This window comes from Molossus molossus, unplaced genomic scaffold (assembly GCF_014108415.1).
Source record: "Molossus molossus isolate mMolMol1 unplaced genomic scaffold, mMolMol1.p scaffold_m16_p_4, whole genome shotgun sequence".
Classification (NCBI taxonomy): domain Eukaryota; kingdom Metazoa; phylum Chordata; class Mammalia; order Chiroptera; family Molossidae; genus Molossus; species Molossus molossus.
Genome location: NW_023425377.1, coordinates 3495491 through 3518665, shown reverse-complemented (window position 1 = coordinate 3518665; position 23175 = coordinate 3495491). Strand labels below are relative to the sequence as shown.

The 23175-nt window shown below is 57.7% G+C and overlaps 1 protein-coding gene and 1 non-coding gene across 2 annotated transcripts; one reads left to right on the top strand and one right to left on the bottom strand.

The window, feature by feature from the left end:
- Positions 1-551: 551 nt before the first annotated feature.
- CYTH3 (cytohesin 3) lies at positions 552-21421 on the bottom strand. Its single transcript, XM_036240889.1, has 12 exons — positions 21337-21421; positions 19627-19691; positions 19265-19331; positions 13228-13346; positions 12792-12872; positions 11423-11535; positions 11125-11273; positions 10510-10621; positions 5186-5262; positions 5036-5107; positions 4769-4923; positions 552-3418 (listed from the first exon to the last, which is right to left on the bottom strand). The coding sequence occupies exons 2-12, from the start codon at positions 19662-19664 to the stop codon at positions 3346-3348; spliced, it is 1056 nt and encodes a 351-aa protein (XP_036096782.1). The 5' UTR covers positions 19665-19691; positions 21337-21421; the 3' UTR covers positions 552-3345.
- Positions 16652-16758, top strand: LOC118616590. Its single transcript, XR_004956586.1, has one exon. It is a non-coding gene; the product is annotated as a U6 spliceosomal RNA (small nuclear RNA).
- Positions 21422-23175: the final 1754 nt, after the last annotated feature.

Genomic DNA, 23175 nt, shown 5'->3' with positions numbered 1-23175 from the left:
ATTACATAACACTTTTTATACAGTGTCTCGTCTTGACTACATTGGAGTCTGAGTTGTCAGCTTGGTCCCTGAAAAGTTTCTAGTTACAGACAAAATCATACTGTGATTTTATTTTAATATGGATATGCTATCAAACTGTGATACACTTATAATTCACTGGTCCTGCATCAGGAGACGGAGTGGGGAAAACTGTATTTGATACAGTTTGTATCTGAATAATCTGTATGGTTTATACAGTTTGTGTTGTTCAGAGATGTCTAAAGTTTGATCTTTGTTTTTTTAAAGATTAAAAAAGCACTTGCCCCACTGTAAATATACAGCATGTAAAATTTATATAGTATATAAATGGCAGCAAATTAAACATTTTGTGTCTTCTTTTTTACTGCTGTTTGCCCCGTTTGCTTACAGACACGTTGCATGACTGTCCTGTCGCCTTCACGCGTCCAAAGCGCAGGCCTGGGGGCGGGCGGCGAGGGTCGCAGGGCTCGCAGGGCCCACAATCGATTTTAAAGACCCAAGTCTGAGACACTCTTGTCTGACAGTGCATTTCACTTTTATTTCGTGAACATAGTGTTTGCAATTGGACAGCCACACACCCTCCAATTTTACTATTTACAACAAAATATTGATACAGGATATTTCTTCATGCACGTTGTAGGAGTATATACATTGAATAAACACTCCAGAAATCAATATATATATGTACACTATTTACATATCAACCATATTTACTGTAAATAGAAATGTCTAAGATCACATGTGGCTTCTGGTCTACAACAGACCTAACTTTTCCTCAAAGCACATCGATGTCGCTGTATTATGCATCGCTTCATCTATAAATAGCTTCTATTTGGACAATTTGGTACCACGTTAAACTGCTCAGAGATGTTCTGTGACCCTGAGGACGTTTGTCAGTCAGTCCAGGGTCGTCCAGCTAAACCTCACCTGCTGAGGCCCGTGGGCGCCGCAGCATCACCCAGAGCCCCTCACACCTCCTGCCTTGGCCTTGGGGAGGCTGGGTGGGGAGCATGTCTTTGGCCAGATGGGGATCATTCAGCACTGAGCACAGACGGGGGCAGGGAAGAGGATGAACATGATCATACGGCGGTCCAGGCACTAGGCCTGCCTCAGGGCTTAGTGGGGTGATGGCTACATGCCTGTCAGGTTAATACTGTCACAACAAAACCCAGAATCAGGTTATGTAACATAACACTCTGAGGGCGAGGTACACAGATCTGAGCACCACGACTTTCTGCCGCTCCTCCTGGGGAACAGCCATCCAGCGAGTCTCCTTCCAAGACAACCAGAGAAACACCTCCTCGGGGGTTTCCTTAGGTTCACCGCTCACAACCCCACTGGGGCCAAACCCAGAAAACAGAGCCCTGTATCCCCAGGGTCCTACCTGGGCAAGGACAGAATGTCCATGTGTGAAATACTGAAGCAGCCGACACCAAGGGCAGTCCTGGGCTTGGGGCCAGCCCGAGGGGTGGCGCTGCCGAGTCATCTTCAACAGTGTTTGGCCAGGCGGGCCAGGAAGTGTCTCTGTGGTCGCAGAGGATGGAGACCAGTTGCCTATGCAGCAGTCAGGCATTTCAAGGACGATGCCTTGCCTTTCTCAAAAACTAAAGCTTTGAATGTGAGGTATCAGTACAGTAACAAGGCCTAAGAGCTCGGGAATAATCCAGAAAAACCAGTTTGATGCATGGGCAGAGGGTCAGACCCTTTGCAGTCTAGTGACTTAAAGCTACGTCAAGGTCAGCTGCTCCAAGGCCAAGGGCCCACAGCCACCAAGTCCCAGCAAGGCAACTCAGGAACGGTCCCTCCTGCCGCTGGGATCTCCATCAAGTGCATAGGTCAGTCTGAGGTTCTCTGACTTGGACTTCACACAGGAGTAATGACCTCTGAAGGGTGCAAATTCAGGCTGTGCCTATGCGACAGGGCAGGGGGAGCTGCTGGGGGTAAGGGACCCACCACCGGAACAGCCCAGGTGGGTGGGCAAGGTGGCCCTGGTGATGGGAATGAAGCTCCCAAGAAAAAGAAAGGCCATGCCACTTAAGAACCAGCACGTCCTGCCCCAGCATGTGGCCTCCAGCCCTGCCCACTTGTGCACCTCGGCCGTTCGGGACATGCTGGGGCCCGACAAACGTACTCCTGACAGCAGCCTGGTCGCGGGCCTTCGTAAGTTCCACCACCAGCATGCACTTGGGGTTTTAAAGTATTTACAGGAGTCCCTAGGTGCTGCGCACCCGCCACGGCTCGCTCGTCCTCCTCTCGACGGGAGAGCAAGCCTCGGAGACAGGAACGAGATATTTCTAGTTCCTTGCATACCCACACATTTGGAAATCTGGTCCATTAGGTCAGTGACACAAGCATCCACTTTGCCCACAGGTCTGAATAGTGAAGACAGTGGTCTCACGCTGGCCTGAACCCCGTGCCGTTGAACTGTATGAGACCGCAGCTTGTGGGGGTCAGAAACAGTCAAACGTTGGCGGAGTCACACAGTTCCACACAGACATCTGTGCTGGAGTTCAGCAGCTACCAGGCAAATGCCCTCAGACACCAATTCAATGACTGGCCTTTCAGAAAGTATCTGTGGGGTCACCAACTCTGAGTTGAGAGGTCCCAGGGGAATGGACACCTGAAGCCCTGCCCAGTGTTCGTGGTCCTCAAGGACACAGGTCCCCTCCCTGTCCCAGGAGGGAAGAGGGCACCCACAGAGCAGCGGCGCTTGAAACAACACAAGCAAGGCCCACGCCAGTGCCCACCCCCCCGCTGCGGCATATGTAGTGTCTATATAATTTGTTTTTCAGTGCACAGTATATACTTGTGTCAGGAGTTAAATTTATAGCTGCCATTCTAAAAATACTACTATTAGAAAGTATCTGTCATTGTAACTTCAGAATATAAAAAGTCATATAAAAGCTATAATCCTATATATCTGAGAAAAAATCTGAATATAAAAGTGGTAGCTTTTCCTTCCCTGTTTTGATATAACGCAGAGGCTTCTGGAACAGTGGACACTGCCACGCAGGAGCACGTGTGGCAGCCAGTACGAGCGAGGCTCCAGGACAGACCTCGAACCCGAGTCCGCTGCACAGACTGTCCAGGCGCCGCTGCCGCGTGGAGCCGAGGGGATGCTGTGGACGGGCCGCTGGGCCGGGGGGAGGCTGGGCGCCCGCTCCAGACGAGCCGGGGCTGCGGAGAGCCCAGGCCAGGCCACCAGCGTGGGCTTCCTGGGATGCGTCCTGCAAAGGGCCTGCTGGGTCCAGGGTGTCGCGGGCAGGCCTCCCAGCCACTTTCTGCTGAGGGTTTGGCTTTTACTTTTACCTGTTCGGGCCAGGAAAGCTACTTTTTATTGGCAATCCTCCTTTTCCGTGTGGCCAGCATGTCGTAGAAAGGGTCCCTGCTGATGCTGGCCCTGGGGAAACAGAAGGACTCGGGTAGGTGCGCCCGCAGCACCCGGCCCCCCACCACGCACGGACGCACGTCCTCCCCGTCCACCCGGCAGGGACGGCTGGAGCCTGAGCTGTCAGCCCTGGCGGCTGCGCTTCCAGTTCATCGTGCGAGGGCCTGGCTTCAGCTCGGACAGCTCGGCCACCACGCCCAGGACCCCAGGACACTGCCCCAGAACCTCCCGGCACCGCCCCCACACGGAGCCACCCCCAATGTGCTCCTTGCTTTTAGAATCTTGATTTCGATAGAGACCATCTAGGCTACTTGTTTGTTTTCTCTTCTTGCTTTAAATTCCTAAGAGTTTTGTTTGAATCCTCACCCAAGGGTATTTTTCCATTTATCTTCAGGTAAGAGTGGAAGGGAAGGAGGGAGGCGGGGGGGGGGGGGGGGGGGACATCGATGTGAGAGGGACACATCGACCAGCTGCCTCCCACAAGGCTCGACCAGGGCCAAGGACGGAACCACAACCAAGGTACATGCCCTTGGCCAGAATCGAACCGGTGAACCTTCGGTCCATGGGCCGACACGCTAACTGCTGAACCAAACTGGCCAGGGCAAGTTACTGAGTTTTAAATTCACCAAGAAAGGGTGAGTCCTCAAAACTCTAGGCTCCCACCTAGAACCCAATACAAGGGGCACTCAGGCCTGCGTGCACACTACCCCTGGGAGCTCATGTGTTGGCCCCATGTGGGCTGTGTCATTTCCAAGTCTTTTAATCTGCATCTTTTCAAGTTTTCTGAAGGTTACAGCTGAAGGGCATCCTGTAATTCTAGTAAGAATCACAAGGTGGTGGTTGTCAATAACCACACTGATTACTGACGGCCTGAGGCCAGTACAAAACCTGGGGCTTCCCGCACACCTGATGGGCTTCACCCCACCCCCACCCCCGTGCCCTCACCCGAGGGCCTCGCCCACTCCCCCCCACCCGAGGGCCTTCCCCTCCCCCACCCGAGGGCCTCGCCCCTCCCCCCCACCCGAGGGCCTCCCCCACTCCCCCCCACCCGAGGGCCTCCCCCACTCCCCCCTACCCGAGGGCCTCCCCCACTCCCCCCCACCCGAGGGCCTCCCCCACTCCCCCCCACCCGAGGGCCTCCCCCACTGCCCCCCACCCGAGGGCCTCCCCCACTCCCCCCCACCCGAGGGCCTCCCCCACTCCCCCCTCACCCGAGGGCCTCCCCCACTCCCCCCTCACCCAAGGGCCTCCCCCACTCCCCCCCACCTGAGGGCCTCCCCCACTCCCCCCCACCTGAGGGCCTCCCCCACCCGAGGGCCTCCCCCACTCCCCCCTACCCGAGGGCCTCCCCCTCCCCCTCACCTGATGGACTTCATCCACTCCTCCTTCTCCTCGGGGCTGGGCGCAGAGATGCGGTACACCACGTGGTTGCCCTCCACCACGCGGCCGTCAGCCTCTGTCTTACAGGCTTTGATGACCTGCCCTTTGTGGCTCGGGTTATAAAGCTCGAAGCAGTTCTGGGGGAGACAGAGAGGGGCGTCATGCCGCATCCAGGCCCCTGCCCGGGCCGCCAGTGCCGGAGCCCAGGTGGCCGCGAGGACACAAGCTGGCAGGAGGAAAGCAGCTTACGGGCTTCCGGGGGTCGTCCACCTCCCTGATGCTGAGGTTCTCCAGCGGGATGATGCCCCGGGGCTCCTTATCCTGCGAGAGAAGACGCACCAGCCTCACTCCAGCCGCCACCCGCGGGCCTGTGCCCGGGGGCCGGCCCACCTCCCTTACCGTGGTGTACTCGAAGTAATAGAGGCAGTTGTCGGTCAGGATGAACCACCGCCGCTTCCAGGTCTTCACGCGCCCCCCTGAAAGCCAAGGACCTCATGAGTCAGAGCCAGTGCAGGCTGGAGCCTGGGCCCCGAACGGGGGGCCGGACCTACACAATTACTGTATTTTCAGAAAGGCTACCAAGAGCCAAGCTTGGTTTTAAGTTTCCTTCCTTGTGAAAACGCTCGACCGTTTGCCACATTTAGCTAAGTCCCGGACAAGCCGTGTGGCCTGGACCATTTGGGCCTCTCTTGCCCACCTACTGACAAGTGGGCACATGGCACGGTGCTCTGCTAGGGCCCTTCATGCACCCCCACCCCAGGCCTGCACCTCGGCCTCTCACGGGCACCTGGGTACCCAGACAACTCAACCACTTTCTAAGTAGGCCTCTTGGAAAAGTGAGTCGTGATGAATGGGCTTAATTTCCCCGCATGGAATGGCGACCGGATGAAGTTAATGCACCAGGACTCGGTCCTGTTCCACCAGGGCTCTGATCACATGACTGAGTACTCTGGGCAACCCTGGGATCCATCAAAACCAATTACTCCTTGGCCCAGGGAATTATTAGATTGAATTAATCTCTTAACAAGATCTGGGGCACACATGTAAGTGCACACGCACACGCACACACAGCTCATCTGGTCTACTCCTGTCACTGCAGAAAACAGTCTCTTTTACCCTTAACTATTCAGCAGAGGTAAACTGGCTGCAGATTCTAGCCCCTGCTGCTGACCAAGTCACACAAACGAGAGAAAAATACACGCACGGGAACTGACGGAAGTGATACATGGGCACAGGTAGGAAGTGGCTTTTCCTGTTCCGTCACCCCAAGGTGACGATGGTGGTGTCTGGGAGTGAGCTAGCCCACCTTCCCACAACATACATGTAAGCGGGTGAGTGCCATCGGGGCTGAGTCACAGATGCCATCCCTGCACGGAGACCGTGCGAGTCATGGGGGGTGGGGGGACACTTGCCAGCTCCCAGGTCATCCCAGGGCTGAGGCACGAGGGCTCCCTGGCCTCTGATGTTTGCAGGGGTCCAGTGGGGGGAGACAGCTTTGGGAGGGAGTGAGCCCCAACTGCTGGGATTTGGTGCCTGTGGACAGACCCCTGGAGAACCCTCTGGGACCCTCATAGCTGCCTCACTGATCAGACATCTGTCCTTCTGAGAAGCCAGGATACAGGCACTAGGGAGGGAGCCTAGGCCGTACTACGAAGGAAGACCTAGCTGGGTACCCCCTTTTCCCTGGCAGACCCCCCGCTTCACCCTCCTCCCTGTCCTTGTCGAAAGGGTCTGACTACGTGCCTCCCCGATTCCTGCTGCACCTTCCAAGGACCTCAGCCCTCAGGCCCACCCCAGCTCACACGTGTGCCCCAGGGGGGTCTTCACTCCAGCCGCTCCTTGGCCCGGAGCCACAGGTCTTCCCGCAGCCTCTGACGGCTCCTGCCCCTCCCCCGCGCAGCCTCCTCAGGCCTCTCGGCCTCCACCAGGGCCAGGGCCCTCTGCTCCCGGGACAGGACGCGGCCTCTCGGCCTCCACCAGGGCCCTCTGCTCCCGGGACGGGACGCGGCCTCTCGGCCTCCACCAGGGCCCTCTGCTCCCGGGACGGGACGCGGCCTCTCGGCCTCCACCAGAGCCCTCTGCTCCCAGGACGGCCTCTCGGCCTCCACCAGGGCCCTCTGCTCCCAGGACGTGGCCTCTTCCTCATCCCTGCCCAAGCACGGGAGGAGCAGACCCCGGGCACCTGCAGCCCTGCACACCAGCGGCCCTGGTCTCAGCCCAGGCCCCGCCCCCACAGTCCTACTGCACACGGAGGCCCCAGGAGGAGGCCCCAGGAGAACGTCGCACACTCCTGACCCAGTGCCTCCTGGACAGGGCAGCACTAATTTCTCCAGGCACGTCCCTGAGCCCACACTGCTGAAGGCCTTCCTGCAGCCCTGGGGGCCCTGGGCCAGGCTGCCCCTCTCCCGCCCCTGTGCCCACCCCACCACTGGCCTTCAAACCCCTCAGGCGGCCTCCAAGGCCTCCTTCCTGGCTCCCTCCCTGGAGCCTCAACACTCCTGCTAGAACCTTCCTTCTGCTGAGCCCCACGGGCAAGTTCTTAGATAATTACCCCCGGAGCCCGCGCTGTCTGCCCCGCAGCTGCCCGTCTGCCTGGGCCTGCCCTTCTCCACGCTCCCGACACCGGAACGCTGGGTGGCCGTCCCGTGTTCTGCTCGCCCACAGGCCCAGGCCCAGGCCCTGCGTCGCCAGCTGCCAGGGAAGCAGCTTCCAGGAAGGCCTCTCGGGCCCTTGCGCCTGGGCTCCTGACCGCCGTTTCCAAGTTCAGGGCACATCTGGGGGCCCCCATCCCTGGCCCAGTTCTCGGGACCAAGGGAGCTGGCAGCTATGGCCATCTGGACGGAGGAGTGTCGTCGGGGTTGGTCCCTAAGCTCAGCCCAGGCAGCCTTTCAGCTACACAGGCAGGTACCGTGGGGCCGGGGGTGAGCAGACCCAGGGGCTCCGCTTATGCATGTTTCTGGTTGAGCTGCAGGACACGGACACACAGACACACGGACACACCGACACACACCCCACTCATGCCTGCGGACGGGGCCGGCTGCTCCGCCTTCCCAGCCAATCGCCCGCTCCTTCCACGGCGGTCCAGGCAGGTGCACGCCCGTGCCCGGGTACGCACGCTCGTGCCGACGGGCACACACGCCCGTGCCCACAGGCACACACGCCCGTTCCCAGGTACGCACGCTCGTGCCCACAGGCACACACACTCGTGCCGACGGGCACACACGCCCGTGCCCACAGGCACACACGCCCGTTCCCAGGTACACACGCCCGTGCCCACGGGCACACACGCCCATCCCCGGGCACACACGCCCATGCCCGGATACACACGCCCATGCCCGGGTACGCACGCCCGTGCCCGGGTACACACGCCCATGCCCGGGTACGCATGCACGCCCGTGCCCACAGGCACACACGCCCGTGCCCGGGTACACATGCCAGTGCCCACGGGCACACACGTCCATTCCCAGGTACACACGCCCGTGCCCACACGGGCACACACGCCCTTACAGTACATGCTCCTCCTCCTGCAGGACAGGTCAACTCGGACCCACATGCCCGGTCCCTTCTCAAAGCTCAGTGACTACTTGGTAGGAAGCGCAGTCCGACGCTGCTGCATCGGGCGTGTCCGGGCCTCGAGCTGCCTGCTCCGAGACACGCAGGACAAGCAACAGTGAGGCCCAGCCGAGTGCACGGCCCACACGAGGCCTACCTGACTCCTCTTCAGCACTGGCTTCCGGCTGGCTGGCTGCCCCTCGGCCCTCGGAGGCCGATACCCACCAGCTGACAGGCCAGGCCAGCGTCAAAACTGTCGGGAGGAGGCCAGTGGGCAGGAGGGGCTCTGGGGACACCAGCCTGCCAGCTGCGGGGCCCACTCTCTGGACGGTGACAGCTCTGCCGGGAGTGGACGCAGCTGCTGGGCCCTCTAGGATGGCAGCTCCCAGCTGTCACCTGGCCGGTGGGCTCCAGGTTAGAACAGTGCCTCCATCACCAGCTTTGTGGCTTCTAACAGCAGCACCAGGGCCGCAACTCCCCTCCACACAGATGCATGCTCGTGGTGGTGGGGTCGCCGAAGGAGCAGGCCCCAGGCCCCCTGGCTGTCCCATGCTGAGGCCACTGCACCAGGCCCCTCGGGCCCCCGCTCAGAGCCTGGCAGCTCCTACCACCCTTCTGTGCACTGATGTCCTGGCCGCTTATCTGCTCAACTAGAAAACAGGCTGGAAAACAAGCCCTGCTGTGCCTTTATTTTACTCATTTACTTGTCTTCACAGGCAGCCCCACCCCTGGCACTGGGTCACACTGTCTGCCAAGCAGGCATGTGATGTCACCATCCCTCGGGGGCGCTTGCTGGTGTTTGGGCGCATCCCTGCTCCCGCCCCACCCCCACCCATGACCACAGGTCTGATGTGACCTCAAAGTCCGGTGCCCCTGGGAGGTCACTCAGATGCAAGGCTACGGTCCCGGGTCTTTAGGCAAAGGTGCATCACTCCCCAAACCTCGACAAAGCCTGGGAAAAGTCAGAGTGAGACCCCGAATGGAACAGTAGATCCACAGCGAGTCCCTCACGCCTGCTGCACTGTCCCCTCACCTGTATCTCCTCCTCCCTAGATTAAACACAGAACCAGGCCCTGGCCAGGTGGCTCAGTTGGTTGGAGTTAGCAAAAGGCTGTGGGTTCGATTCCCGGTCAGGGCACATACCTAAGATGCAGGTTCAATCCCTGATTGGACACATACAAGAAGCAACTGATCAGTGTTTCTCTCACGTTGATGTTTCTCTCTCTCTCTCTTCCCCCCTACTCCCCCAAATCAATAAACACAGGTGTCACAGGCTCTAACGTCGCAGTGAGGGAGAAACCCCAACCTGCCCCGTCAGAAAACCCCACAGTCCCTAAGACTGCCCAAGAAGCCAACGCCATTCTACTTCTTTGCCCACGGATGGGAAGCCGCTCACGTTCTGGACTGTCCACGTGGTGCAAACATGCGCTGCTGGGGGTCAGTATGAGGGCGGCGGGGTGGCGGGGTGGCGCTGCCCGAGCCCTCTGCTGTTCTCAGGCCCTGGGGGAGGGCGCTCGTCACACCCGGCATTCCCATGCGCTCCGGGCCTGGCACAGAGAGGCTGGCTCTCCGGCCACCGCTGCCCAGCCCGGGTGTGGCTGTCACATTCACCAGCAAGTCCACAGCCACATGGGTCAGACGAATGGCAGCCACAGACCCAGCCTCACACACACCACGGGCGGGGGCGAGAGGGACGAGCAGCCGAGCAGGGCGGGGCTCTGGGTACGTACCTCCTAATGCAGAACAAGCAGGGACAGCCCATCACAGAACAGAAAGGTGGGAGCCACAGGCAGAGGGAAACAAAGAAGGCACATTTAAACCACTCGCTGAAACCAGCCACCACGAACCGTGGGGAGGCACCTGCTTCCCGCTCAGAAAGCCGGGCTTGATCTGGGCACTAAGTGAGCAGTGTTCTGGGACGTCCAGCGGCCCAGCCGTCCCTCTCTGCCTGGACACGACAGGTGGCCTCCTCCGCACGGGGTGTGATTCCAGGCAGCGGCCGTCCGGTAAGGGCGCGCAGCCGGCTGCCGAGCGTGGCCTCTGCCCGGCGGCCTTCTCTGGAACGCGTCCGCCTTCGCTCGGGGCTCGCTAGGGGAGCCCGGGAGGCGCTCTGCGGGAGCAGCGGCCGGGCTGAGGGGCCGGAGCGCGTCCCACCCGCCGGCGCCACTCACCCAGCTTCAGGAGCCAGCCCTCGCGGTCAGGGTTGAAGAACGTGTGTGTCAGGTCGTTGCCATCATCCTCCGGGATCTTGAACGGCTCGTTCTTGATGCTTTCGTACAAGTTCTGCGAGGACAGCACAGTGCCCGGTGAGTGGAGGGCGCAGCCTTCCCAGCCGGCCCGAGGGCAGGCCCGGCGGCCAGCTCCACAGGCCAGGCCAGCGAGGGACTCGCTGCAGACGCTGCAGATCGACGAACCAGCCCTGGCCAGTTTGGCTCAGTGGTTAGAGCTTCGGCCCATGGACTGAAGGGTCTCGGGTCTGACTCCAGTCAAGGGCATGTACCTGGGTGACAGGTTGGATCCCCGGCCCTGGTCGGGGTCGCGCAGGAGGCAACCAATCAATGTGTCTCTCTTACATCAATGTTTCTCTCTCTCTCTCTTTCCCCTTCCCTTCCTTCCTTCCACTCTATAAAAAATCAGTGGGAAAGATATCCTTGGATGAGGATTAACAACAACAACAAAATCCGCGGACCAGTGCTTCCCACACTCCCAGCAGACCAGACCCTCCCAAGCATGAGGCCAGGCGCAGGGCCTGAGGCGGGAGCAGGAAGGGCCCCGAAGCAGCTCACCCTCAGCAGCTCCTCGGGCAGGTCCCCGCCCTCGTTGATGCCGCGGTTCATGGTGACAAAGCGCTCGGCTGTGGGCTTGTCCCGCACGTTGTGGTTGTGCAGGCTGGTGTTGAGCATGATGATGGCGAAGGACAGCACGTAGCACGTGTCTGAAAGAGGCAGGGGTGGGGAGCTCAGCGGCCGGGGGAGCCCAGCGGCGACGCGAGCGCAGGAGCGTGGGCCGGGCGGCGGCCACAGGCAGGGCTGCCCCCGCCCAGGGCAGAGAGCTCCAGGCGGCTGGGGCCGCGCTGTCACCGACCTGTGGACTGGAAGACGCCAGGGTTGCACAGGCAGTAGCGAGATGCAAACGCCTCCATCATGCGGTCGATTTTCTGGGCCTCCCCTGGGAGCCTGAAGCTCCACAGGAACTGCCTGGGGAGACACGACAGGGAGCGGCTGTCAGTTTCCAGGGACCTGGCGCGCTTGCTGGGCCCGGGAAGCACAAGAGGTCCGGGCTGCAGGTGTGCTGTTAGTGCAGGTGAGGTCAGGACCCCCACACTGGGCCTCAGCTGTCCAGAGAACCCCGACCCCACAGGGCTCCTCCCGCCGAGCCGCGGACAGGTCGGGGTGGGGGCCGCAGAGGGATGACAGACAACTGTAGGGCAGGAGCCCGAGGACCCACCTGGCAATGTCCTCCCACTGACCTCTGCAGGGGCAAGTCAAGACCTCGTGGATGTGGCCAGAGGCTGAGCCACCAAAAGAAATGGAACCCTGGCTGTCATGACTGCGCCCCAGACGCGCGCAGTCTGCACCCCTCAGAGGCCGTGTTTTCAGAAACCGAATCTCAACTCCAGAATCTGGCTGCAGCATCCATCCTGGGTGAGCCGCTGAGCACAGGGCGCCATAACTCAGCCCAAAGCCAAGGGAGGCCAGGAGGACGGAAGCCCAAGCACAGCTGCCAAACCATGTAAAATGAGAAATGGGCCCTGGCCGGTGCTCAGTGGTTAGTGTCAGCCCGAGGACCAGAGTCGCGGGTTTGATTCTCTGGTCAAGGGCACGTACCTTGGTGCGGTTCGGTCTCCGGCCCTGGTTGGAGTCCTGCGGGAGGCGGCCAACTGATTTCTCTCTCAAGTCACTGCTTCCCCCCTCCTCCCCCTCTTTCCGAAGATAGAAGGAAGAACATCCTCAGGTGAGGACTGAGAGAAAAAAAAAGACGAGCCTGGCCGGTGTGGCTCAGTGGCTGAGCGTCGTCCCATGCACCAGGAGGGTGCTGGTTTGATTCCCGGGCAGGGCACATGCCCTGGCTATAGGCTTGATCCCCAGCAGGGGGCACGCAGGACATGGCCAATTGATGTTGATGTTTCTCTTCCATCAGTGTTTCTAGCTCTCTCTCCCTTCCTCTCTCTAAAATCAGTAAAAACATTTAAAAAGAGACTGCCAAGGAACCGTGAACAGAATGCACAACCAGCAGCCCCCCCAGGCGAGCAGTCTCCATCCCTGAGTGTGGCCCCGTCGCCCTTTGAGCTCTGAGCGCTCACAGCAGGGGAGGAGCCATTTGGACGAGGGACACAGGTGCTGGCCGTGACCTGGGGGCCCTTTCAGAGGTACCTGCATGGGCTCCTAGCCACTTCTGCCTGGGCCCCGGGCCCCGCTGCCTCCTCTATGACCGAATCGGATGACACGCTCACCTTAAGGCTTGGACGAGGTTGAGATCAGCAAACTCGTGGAGTTCGACAAAAGCCTGAAGAACTTTAATGTTAAATTCATCCCTGGAAAGAGACGGAGGAAGCCTGTGTGCAGCCCACTGCGGATCATTTCAATCACTTGAGACACACGTTCCCTAAAGCCCCTTTTGTGGTTTCACTTCGTGGACGAGAAGTCAAGGACTCCCCTGTTCTAGGCTGGGTGCCAAGGGGACCAACAGCGTCACAGCTGCAAGAGTGGGGGCGGGGAGACCACCTGATCCCAAAGGTGGGGCTGAAAGGCACCTTCCCGGGAGGGAGCACGGAGCCCACTCTCCCCCCCTCTTCGGGACCACCCAGGGGGCCGGCATCCACAGCTCCCCACACACGGGGTCTGCAGCTCGGGAGGGGACCCCTTGCGGGTGACACGCCCTGCTCTCACCTCTCCCCCAGGTAGTCCCCGATGACGGTCTTGTTCAGGCCCTCGCCCTTGTACAGGAACTGGGCGACGTCCTCGGGGGCGCTCTGCAGCAGGTCGTTCTCCACCAGAAACTGGATCCCCTGCGGAGAGGAAGCGGGTTCCGCTCAGGACAGCCGCCCCGCCCGCCCGCCTCCAGACACCGCAGCCATCTCACCGGTTTGGACACAGCAAAGATAACAGCCCTGACCAGGCGGCTCAGTTGGGCGGAGCGTCGTCCATACACTCAAATGGTGGCAGGTTCGATTCCCAGTCAGGGCACATACCTGGGTTGCAAGTTCGATCCCAGGTCAGGGTGCATATGGGAGACGACCAATTGATGTCTGTCTGTCTGTCTGTCTCTCTCCCCCTTCCTCCCCCCCCCACCAAAAGAGGGGAAATAACACATCCTCAGGTGAGAATTAAAAATAAAACATGGCAGCACACCTGAGCCTCGGCACAGGCCGGCAGAAGCAGGCACGTGCGCCTTCCCGCCACGGGCAGGCCGAGTGGAAGCTGCTGGACAAACCACCACCCATGGTCATCGGAGGTCACAAGGTAACAGTGATAACCCAGCTCCCCAGCTCAGAACGGTGCTGCATTTTGTGTCTGAGGACACATGTCGTCGGGGCCCAGCCCTATACCCATTCCCAATCCCTTTCCCTCACCATCCTTCCCTCCATAATCACTTTCCATGCTTCCCATGGAAGTAGAAACGACCGTGGCACAGTTCTGGTCAGACAGACAAGACACGGAAGTCTGCAGGGAGGACAGAGAAAACGTCTGGCTTCCCGATAGAGGGGCCCAGTGAGCAGACACAGCCCCGTCCCGCCGAGAACTCGGATGTGACGACCAGAGCCCTAAAGGCCCTCGTACGAGGGAAAGGTCGGACAAACACAGGACCTGGGTCCTGTCACCCAGGAGCCACTGGGCACCATGCAGCCACCTCTGCTGGAGAAGTGCCCCTGTGTGAGCCACCTCCACGGGCCTTACTGTTGCCCGTGGCTGGCCGTGTTCGAGGGCTGCTGTGCCCCTAAGCTAACCGGTCAAAATCCAGGCCCCCGTGAAGACGTGGAGTGCCACCAAACACGAACTCAAAGGCTGTGTGGGACGGTCCTGGCTGGGCTGTCTCCTGAAGCCCTAATAACAGCAGACATGCACCCCTGCCAGCTGCCGAGCTGGCCTCAAAGGACACGCTGGCCCGCCTGCCAGGGGGCAGGGCTGCTGGGCTCCCTGCCTGGAGGCACCTCCGCGAGTCACGACCACCTTCCGGCTGAAACAGTGCCGAGGCCAGAGCGCCGTCACCCCCTGCAACCCACCCAAAGGGCCTTTCTGGTGTTTTTTTAAACACACGAATGTCCACAGCACCCGTCTTTAGAATTTCCGAAAACTGGACACAAGTCGACAGGCAGTGAGTAAGAGAACAAACATATCCCGGTGCACCCATCCACACGAGGGAGAGCACACAGCAAAGGGGCGGGACACACACACACACACACACACACTGTGGAGTGAAGGGCCCAGTGTATTTTAATTTTAGTTCCTTCTAGGTGAAGTCTCACAAAGGCAACACGGCTCTGTGGTGAGTGGGATTCACCGCCAGGAGGAATGCAGAAAGTGCCCTGCGCCGTCCCCCTCCGAGTGCTGGCCCGGGCGGGCGGGCGGGCTCTGAGGGGTCTGGCATCCGGCCAGCACGCTAGCTGTCTGCAGTCTTCAGCGAGTTCTGCAGCCACAAGGCCTGGGCCACGCCACTGGCCTGCAGCCCCAGGACTGACGGGCGAGGGGATGAGGCTTTCACGAGCTCCTCTGGACTCTTGTGACCTGCTCTAAAATTCTGGCTCCCAAAACACCAGGGAGCTTGCGGAGAGAACCTCCTCCAAGAATCTGAGAAAAGAAAACAGGCTCGAACAAGGTCACCTTCTGTGCTTGAGGTCACACCTGGAGGGCAGAGGGGGCCCCACGTGGAGCCCCAGCTCCCACCGCGGGGTGGCGCCAGCCAGGGACCGAGGAGGAAATGGAGCCGAAGCCAGAGGCAGGGCGCAGCAGTGGGGGAGACAGGGACGGCTTCTGTTTCGTTCCCCAGCATCCTTTTTACAACTCCACTTTTGTATCATGGATAAGGAACATCCTATCGAGTCTTTGATGATATTTATAAAATATAAAAACATCCTGCTTTTGATGTTTCCTTCTATTGCTTCCGTCAGGCCTGCTTCCGCTGGCTTGGTCCTGTTGCTGAGTCGCATTCTCTTCACGGTGCCAGTTTCCTCCTCGACTGATCTACTGATGCCTGTTTGGTGGTCGTCTTTGTATTTCAGGTCCCCGGGAGCCTGACTGCTGCCGGTTCCTGGTGTAGCTGTAGCTGCCTGCAGGCACCTGGCAGAGGAGCAGGTGACACGCCAGGTGGTGCTCAGTGGCTGGTCTCTGTGGTGGGTGTTCCTCCTCCTCCTCCTGGTGATGCAGCCCAGAGGGCACAGCCTGTTTTCATGGGCTAAGTGCCCCTCGGCCTCTCCCACCGGGGGCACACACAGCTCTGTGTAAGCTCCGCAGGCCGGGGAGAGGCTAGACGGCCCTGTGCCCACACTGCTGCCTGAGCGTGCTGACCCTGACAAAGAACTCCTGCTTAAGATTTATGTATTTTTTATTTTTTCTTTATTGACTTTAGAGAGAGAGGAAGAATGAGGGGCAGAGACAGAGAGAAATATCGATGAGCGAGAACATCAACTGGCCACCTCCTACATGACCCTCGCTGGGGATTTGGCCCAGAACTTGGGCATGTGCCCTGACTGGGAATCAAATTGGCAACCTCTTGGTGCATGAGTTGACCCTCAACCACTGAGCCACACCAGCTGGCCAAGACTTATGTTTTTTTTTTTTATCCTCACCCGAGGACATTCTTCCATTTTTTGTTCAGACAGAGCGGAAGGGAGAGAGAGGAAGAGAGAGAGAGAAACATCGACGTGAGCCCTGGCCAGTTTGGCTCAGCGGTTAGAGCGTTGGCCTGCGGTCTGGAGAGACCCGGGTTCGGTTCCCGCTAAGGGCACGTACTTCGGTTGCAGTTTGTCCCCGGCCCTGGTTGGTCGTGCGGGTGGCAGCCACTCGATGTGTCCCTTCACGTCGATGTTTCTCTCTCTCTCTCCCTTCCTCTCTCTCCCTCCCACTCTATCTGTACAAAAAATGGAAAAATATCCTCGGGTGAGGATAAAAAAAAAAAATCGACGTGAAAGGGACACATCAAGTGGATGCCACCCACACGACTCAACCGACCCAACCAGGGCCGGGTACAAACTGCAACCGAGATACGTGCCCTTAGCGGGAACCAAACCTGGGTCTCTCTGGACCGCAGGTCGACGCTGTAACGGCTGAGCAAAACCAGCCTGGGCCGATTTATGTATTTTAAAAGGCATTTCTAGTGCTCACTTCAGCAGCACATATATTAAAATTGGAACGATACAGAGAAAATTAGCACGGCCCCTATGCAAGGATGACACACAGATTCGTGAAGCGTTCTCTCTATATATTTTTAAAGGCATTTCTAGGAATTGGGGATACAAGCAGAGGCTCTAGGGCAGCGGTTCTCAACCTGTGGGTCGCGACCCCTTTGGGAGTCGAACGACCCTTTCACAGGGGTCACCTAAGACATAACAGTAGCAAATTACAGTTATGAAGTAGCAACAAAAATAATGTTATGGTTGGGGTCACCACAACTTGAGGAGCTGTGTTAAAGGGCCATGACATTAGGTTGAGATCCACTGCGCTAGAGTGTTTCAGTGTCTCTGATCTAACTGATCTTTCCTCTTATTTTTGTGTAAGTCTACACTGCTTCCAGGAATCTATGCACGGAAACCAGAAGCACTTTGCTCACAATGTTACCACTGTGACTTAAATACTTTCTTATTAGCCTGAAACAGTGTATTCACTCTGACAACAGCCTTGTGTTTCACAAGGTCACGTGGTTTACAAGGCGCATGGGATGGGGGGGGTATAATTTTGAACTGTGTCTGCAGGATGTGAGATCCTCCACTGTTGTGGACTCATGTCGGTGTCCCCTGAAAACTCATGTGTGGAAGCCCTAATCCCCAGCCTGATGGCATTGGGAGGTGGGACCTTTGAGAGGTGACTTAGGTTAGATGAGGTCAAGAGGACATGGCCCTGGTCTGATGGGATTAGTGTCCCTACATGGAGACACAGGACAGAATTATGTCTCTCCCTCTCTGCCATATGAGCAAACAGCAAGAAGGTGGCCGTCTGCAAGCCGAGAAGAGGGCCCTCCACACAGGCCGACCGTGCTGGCACCTGGCCCGGAGCTGAGGACCCGCCCTGCCGGCACGCTGCTGGGCCCAGCCGACCAGGACGGGCGCTGGTACCAGACATGCAGCCTGGAGCTGAGGACCCGCCCTGCCGGCACGCTGCTGGGCCCAGCCGACCAGGACAGGCGCTGGTACTAGACCAGACGTGCAGCCCGGAGCTGAGGACCCGCCCTGCCGGCACGCTGCTGGGCCCAGCCGACCAGGACAGGCGCTGGCACCTTGTCTACAGAACCAGAACGTTTTGGTAACTTTTCCCAGTGAAAGTGAGCCTACAGCCTCAATGTGCCGTCTGCGTCTACAGTGTAGCCCAAATACCAACAAGCTGTTGAGTGAAACTAATATCTTTATTTAGTTAGTTAGTTAATCCTCACCCAAGGATATTTCCCATTGGTTTTTAGACAGAGTGGAAGGGAAGGAGGAGAGAGACATCGCCTGGGTTGCCTCCCGAACGACCCCAGCCGGGGCTGCGGATCAAGCCTGCAACCCAGGTACTTGCCCTTGCCCGGGAATCGAACCTGAGACCCTCCGTCTCAGGGCCAATGCCCTAACCGCTGAGCCAAATCAGCCAGGGTGAACAGGCACTTCGTTAAATGACATTTGCAACTGCGCTTTCTCCTATAAGCTTAAGTTTACAAGTCAGACCATGCGATCGACAAACATTTATTGAATGAACAAATAATTAACTAATTAGTACAGAGGCTCAATGTCAAAACAAAAACAAACAACAACAACAAACAAGAAAGATGTGAAAGGCGAGTGCCAACGAAAGACCCGTGAGAACAGGATGACCAGCTCAGCCACTGGCCGTCACCAGGAGGAGCGTCTCCCTTCCCCACACAGCAAGCATCGCACAACTATCCACACGTTCCCAAAGGCTCCGTGGGTTCTGCTCAGTCCTTTAGCTCGGCCTCCAAACAAGCAGCAACCTGTGGCAGGTGTCATTATGTTGGGGGATTTTTATAGAAAATCCAGTTTGGGGAAAGACCCAGATACTGGCTAAAGTCTGAACAGATCCTCAGTATTTCACAGCCTTCTTCTTCAGGTGAACGAAAGAAACAACATCTTCTTACTTGAACCATTTAACTCACCCAGACCACGAAGTCCACAAACTCTGCCCACTTGCCCCCCACTGCCCCCACGAGCCACGTGGCCCCCTGGCTGTGGAGCTGGGGCGGGAGCAGAGGGCTGAGCCTGGCTTCACCGAGGGGTTGGCTCCCAGGAGACCCGTCCTCACTCAGAACCTCACGTGGGAAAAAAGGCTTTTCGATCCAGGGACCAGTTCAACGGATGCTTTTGCTTCACCCCATTCACTAGCAGCCCTTTCCTTGATAAAAATTTAACACCAACTCTCTGTATTTTTAAGAGGTGTTCTGACCACCTTTACCCAAAAGGGAGAAGGCCACTCATGTTTGTTTTTCATCCTCACCTGAGGATATTTTCCCTTTGGTTTTCAGATAGAGTGGGAGGGAGGAAGAGAGGGAAGAGAGACATCGATGTGAGACAGAGACATCAATTGGTTGCTGCCCGTACAACCCCAACCAGGGCCAGGGGCAGAACCGAAACCGAGGTACATGCCCTTGGCTGAAATCAAACCCAAGACTCTGGTCCTGGGGCCAATGCTCTAACCACTGAGACTACCGGCCAGGGCAGGAGACCATTCAAGCCAGTCAGTCAACATGTCACAGGCCAGAAACGAACGTGTTGGGCTCTCATACCTTCTTGGGGTCCATGTTGAACTTCTTCCTTCCCACAGCCATGTGCTTGTTCCTCTGCGAAGTTTTGCTGCGCAGTGAAATGATGGGACAGTCAGCGGACAGCCCCACAGCGCTCGCCACGGCCCCCCGGTCGCGCCCAGAGCCCTCCCCGAGGGCAGCAGCCCTGGAGGGCCTCCCGGCTCCTGCTTACACCCGGACCGTCGGGGAAAGCTAGGCCGGAGGCCGGCCTAAGGAAGCCAGTCCTTGCCACTCAGAAAGCCCCCTCTGTGGTCAGCCGGAGCTGCCTGCGGCTGCCAGAGCACAGGAACTGGAGGAAGCCGGAGAGAAGCAGCCCGCCCAGCCCCCCGCCGGGTCCTGCTCACCTCTCCTCCACAGACGTCAGATTGTCGATCTCCGTCATCACCTCCGCGATTTCATACTTCAGCCTCTGAAAGAGAAGGAAGGATGCTGAGGTGGGGTGGGGGGCTCTCCCTTCCTCCTCCTAGGTCAGAATTGCTAGCCTTCCAGGGGCTGCTGCCCTGGGGTCTCACTGGACATCACAGTCTTTACTGATAGGGACAGTCTCCTAGTCAGAGCTGCCCCAACGCAGGGGCAAAAACCATGACCCGTCCACCTGTCAGACTCCACAGGCCCGTTACTACGAATGTCCAAACAGACCACTAACCTTAAAACACCTTCTGATTCTCCAACCAAAGCACCTATTCTGAGTATCTGATGTTTCCAAGAATGGAGGGTAACCTCAGAAGAAAAAGTTCCACGCTACAGCATTCAAATACAAGGAAACTTTTTTTTTTTATTAGAAACCCTTTTATTTTGTGTGCCAAAATACTTCAGACTTAAAATGCGAGCTCCCAGAAAGGAGTTATTGTCTGGACAAGGTCTGGTCTTGCAGCCAGCAGCCTGTGAGGCCGCGTTTACTTTGGCCTGACAATGATGGAAGCTTCTCAGAGACGAGCCACATGTCCGACTGACTTCCCGGGGCAGCCCCACAGGGAAGCGGCGAGCGCCGGTCTCCTGAAACATTTCTGCAACCACTGCAGACATTCCGACTCCGAGACGTGGCCTGGCTCCCTCGCTTCTCCTGTGGGACCTTCAGCCCTGCGCTCCGAGTGCAGTGTGGGAAGTTCACTGGACCTGCCTGTGTTTTCTCTCTGGGCTGCTCGCACCGGCTGGCAGGCACGGCGCACAGCTGGGACCCCACACAGGTGCACCCACTCAAAGATGCCTGGGTGCCCGAAGTGGAACAGGCAACATTCTGGGTGGCAGGGGTATTGTAAAAGAAACAGGGTCTCACCATACATTCTAGACAGCAATACATCTGTAGACTGCCGTTGCTGTTTCAAGTGACTTTTGTGTCCGGCCGGTGTGGCTCAGTGGCTGAGCGCCAACCCAGGCACCAAAAGGTCGCTGGTTCGATTCCCAGTCAGGGCACATGCCCAGGTTGCAGGAGGCAGCCAATCAATGTTTCTCTCTCACTGATGTTTCTATCACTCTCTCCCTAAAAATAAATAAAAACAAACTTTAAAGAAATGATAATAGCCCTGGCCAGTTTGGCTCAGCGGTTAGAGCGTTGGTCTGCGGTCCGGAGACCCGGGTTCGGTTCCCGCTAAGGGCACGTACTTCGGTTGCATGTACTTTGTCCCCGGCCCTGGTTGGTCATGCGGGCGGCAGCCACTCGATGTGTCCCTTCACATCGATGTTTCTCTCTCTCTCTCTCCCTTCCTCTCTCTCCCTCCCACTCTATCTGTACAAAAAATGGAAAAATATCCTCCGGTGAGGATAAAAAAAAAAAAAAAAAGAAATGATAATAAAATAAAAGTGACTTCTGTGGCTCCGGTGTCACGTGTCACCTACTGCTGACCCAGGCCGGTGGTGCCCTGGCCCCTTCCCGGAGCCTGCACTGCCCGGCAAGCATGTCTCTACCTCGCCAACCTGGGTGGCTGTCCTGCTCCGTCTCTGTGTGTGGCTCCGACACACATACTAGAGACCCAGTTTTCACATTCCTGTGAAGCTACCTGATTTACTCTTTTACCTAAAGGCAAAAACTAAAAGTATTGTGGGGTTTTTTTTACCTCGATGTCATCAATAAGTTCCTTTTTTCTTCTACGAATGTCTAAAAGTTCTTCCCTCTCTTCTAAGGAGAGGTCCTCAGGCACTGAAAGAAAAAAATCACCCAGTGAAACGACGAGACGAGAAGGCTGGGGGCACGCTCGGACCGCCTGCAGCTCCCTCCCCGCGGTGCCTGTCCCAAAGCCCTGCACAGCACACTGCTTCCAACAGAAACCTGCCCAAGTCCACCGGAAGAAATGAAGCAGTGTATTTACGGAACAGAACCCCACACAATTAGGAGAAAAGGCTGGGCTTAGTCTGTGAACACAGATGAGCCTCACGAATAAAACGGGGCGGCTGCGAGTGGGCTGAGGACCGCCCTGCGCCCACCACCTGTCACAGGGGCGGGGCCTGGGCACAGGCTCTGCCAGCGTCTCGGAAACTCGCGGATACCGCAGCAGCAGGGCACAAATGACCCGGCAGGGAGGGTACCCCCGGTCCGGAGGGCGGCTCCTCCCGAGAAGGCCAGGGTGGTGGAAACGCACTCAGGACCATGCAGGGGGTTCCAGGGCGGTCGGAAGGGTGGCCCGCACATCCCTGAATTATTTGTACTGATACTGAGTTGTTCATAACAGCCTCTTACTAACGAGTAACCTCTGAAGTATTTCCATTCCTACTACATCTGTATTCTCTCTCTCTTTGATTGGAGTTATGCATTGCTTAACAATGGGGGAGTCTTGCCCTGGCCGGTTTGGCTCAGCAGTTAGAGCATCAGTCTGCAAACCAATGAGTCCCGGGTTTGACTCCGGTTAAGGGCACGTGCCTCTGTTGCGGTTTGTCCCCGGCCCTGGTTGGGATCATGCAGGAGGCAACCAGTCGATGTGTCCCTCTCACATCGATGTTTCTCTCTCTTCCTCCCTCTCTATCTGAACAAAAATGGAAAAATATCCTCAGGTGAGGATTAAAACAATAACAACGAAAGAGCCTTTTCCACCGCTGAATCCAGACTGGCTTTGGGACTTCCTCTGACAGAGAACACGACCCAAGTGATACCGCAGGGCCCAGAGCCTCTGATGTCCCGGAACTGGAACCACTGTGCTCTGGAGGGGCGGGGCCAGCAACCTTGAGGATGAAAACTACTGCGGAAAGAAACCACGTGCAGAGAGAGCCCAGACATGCCGGCTGCAGCTCCTGCCTGAGGACCCCCCTCCCCAGGTGAGACAGGTGAGCTGAGACAGGTGAGCGAGGGCACCTGGGAGGAGCCGGCTGCCAGAGTCCATGTGAGCGCAGGCCCCGAACTGCCAGTCAACATGCAGGACTGAGAGACAATAACCTAGTGTTTTTGTTTTTCAATCCTCACCAGAGGATATTTTCCATTGATTTTCAGATAGAGTGGGGGAGGGGGGAGAGAGAAACATCCATGTTCGAGAGACACATGAATTGGTTGCCTCCCACATGACCCCAACCAGGGCTGAGGTTGAATCCAAACCAAGATACATGCCCTTTGACCGGAATCGAACCCACAACTCTTTGGTCCGTGGGCCGACGCTCTAACTGCTGAGCCAAACCGGCCAAGGCCCCAGTGTTTTTTTTTTAAATCCTCACCTGAGGATATTTTTCTATTTATCTTCAGATAGAGTTGGGGGGGGTGGTGAGAGAGAGAGTGAGAGAAACACCGATATGATAGAGCCACATCGACAGGTTGCCTCCCACACGACCCTGACCAGGGCCGGAGAAGAACTGCAATCGAGGTATCGAGGTACACGCCCTTGACCAGAATCGAACCCGCGCTCACTGGTCCACAAGCCAGAGCTCTAACCGCTGAGCAACCAGCCAGGGCCCAGTGTTGTTTCAAGCCACCA

Bases quoted from the DNA above. Each gene is read 5' to 3' on its own strand.
- CYTH3 (XM_036240889.1), bottom strand. From the start codon at position 19,664: ATGACGGAGATCGACAATCTGACGTCTGTGGAGGAGAG. The intron at 19,332-19,626 runs GTGAGCAGGACC...TTCACTGCGCAG, and splicing joins CTGACGTCTGTGGAGGAGAG to CAAAACTTCGCAGAGGAACA. The intron at 13,347-19,264 runs GTATGAGAGCCC...TCCTCTCCGCAG, and splicing joins TCAACATGGACCCCAAGAAG to GGGATCCAGTTTCTGGTGGA.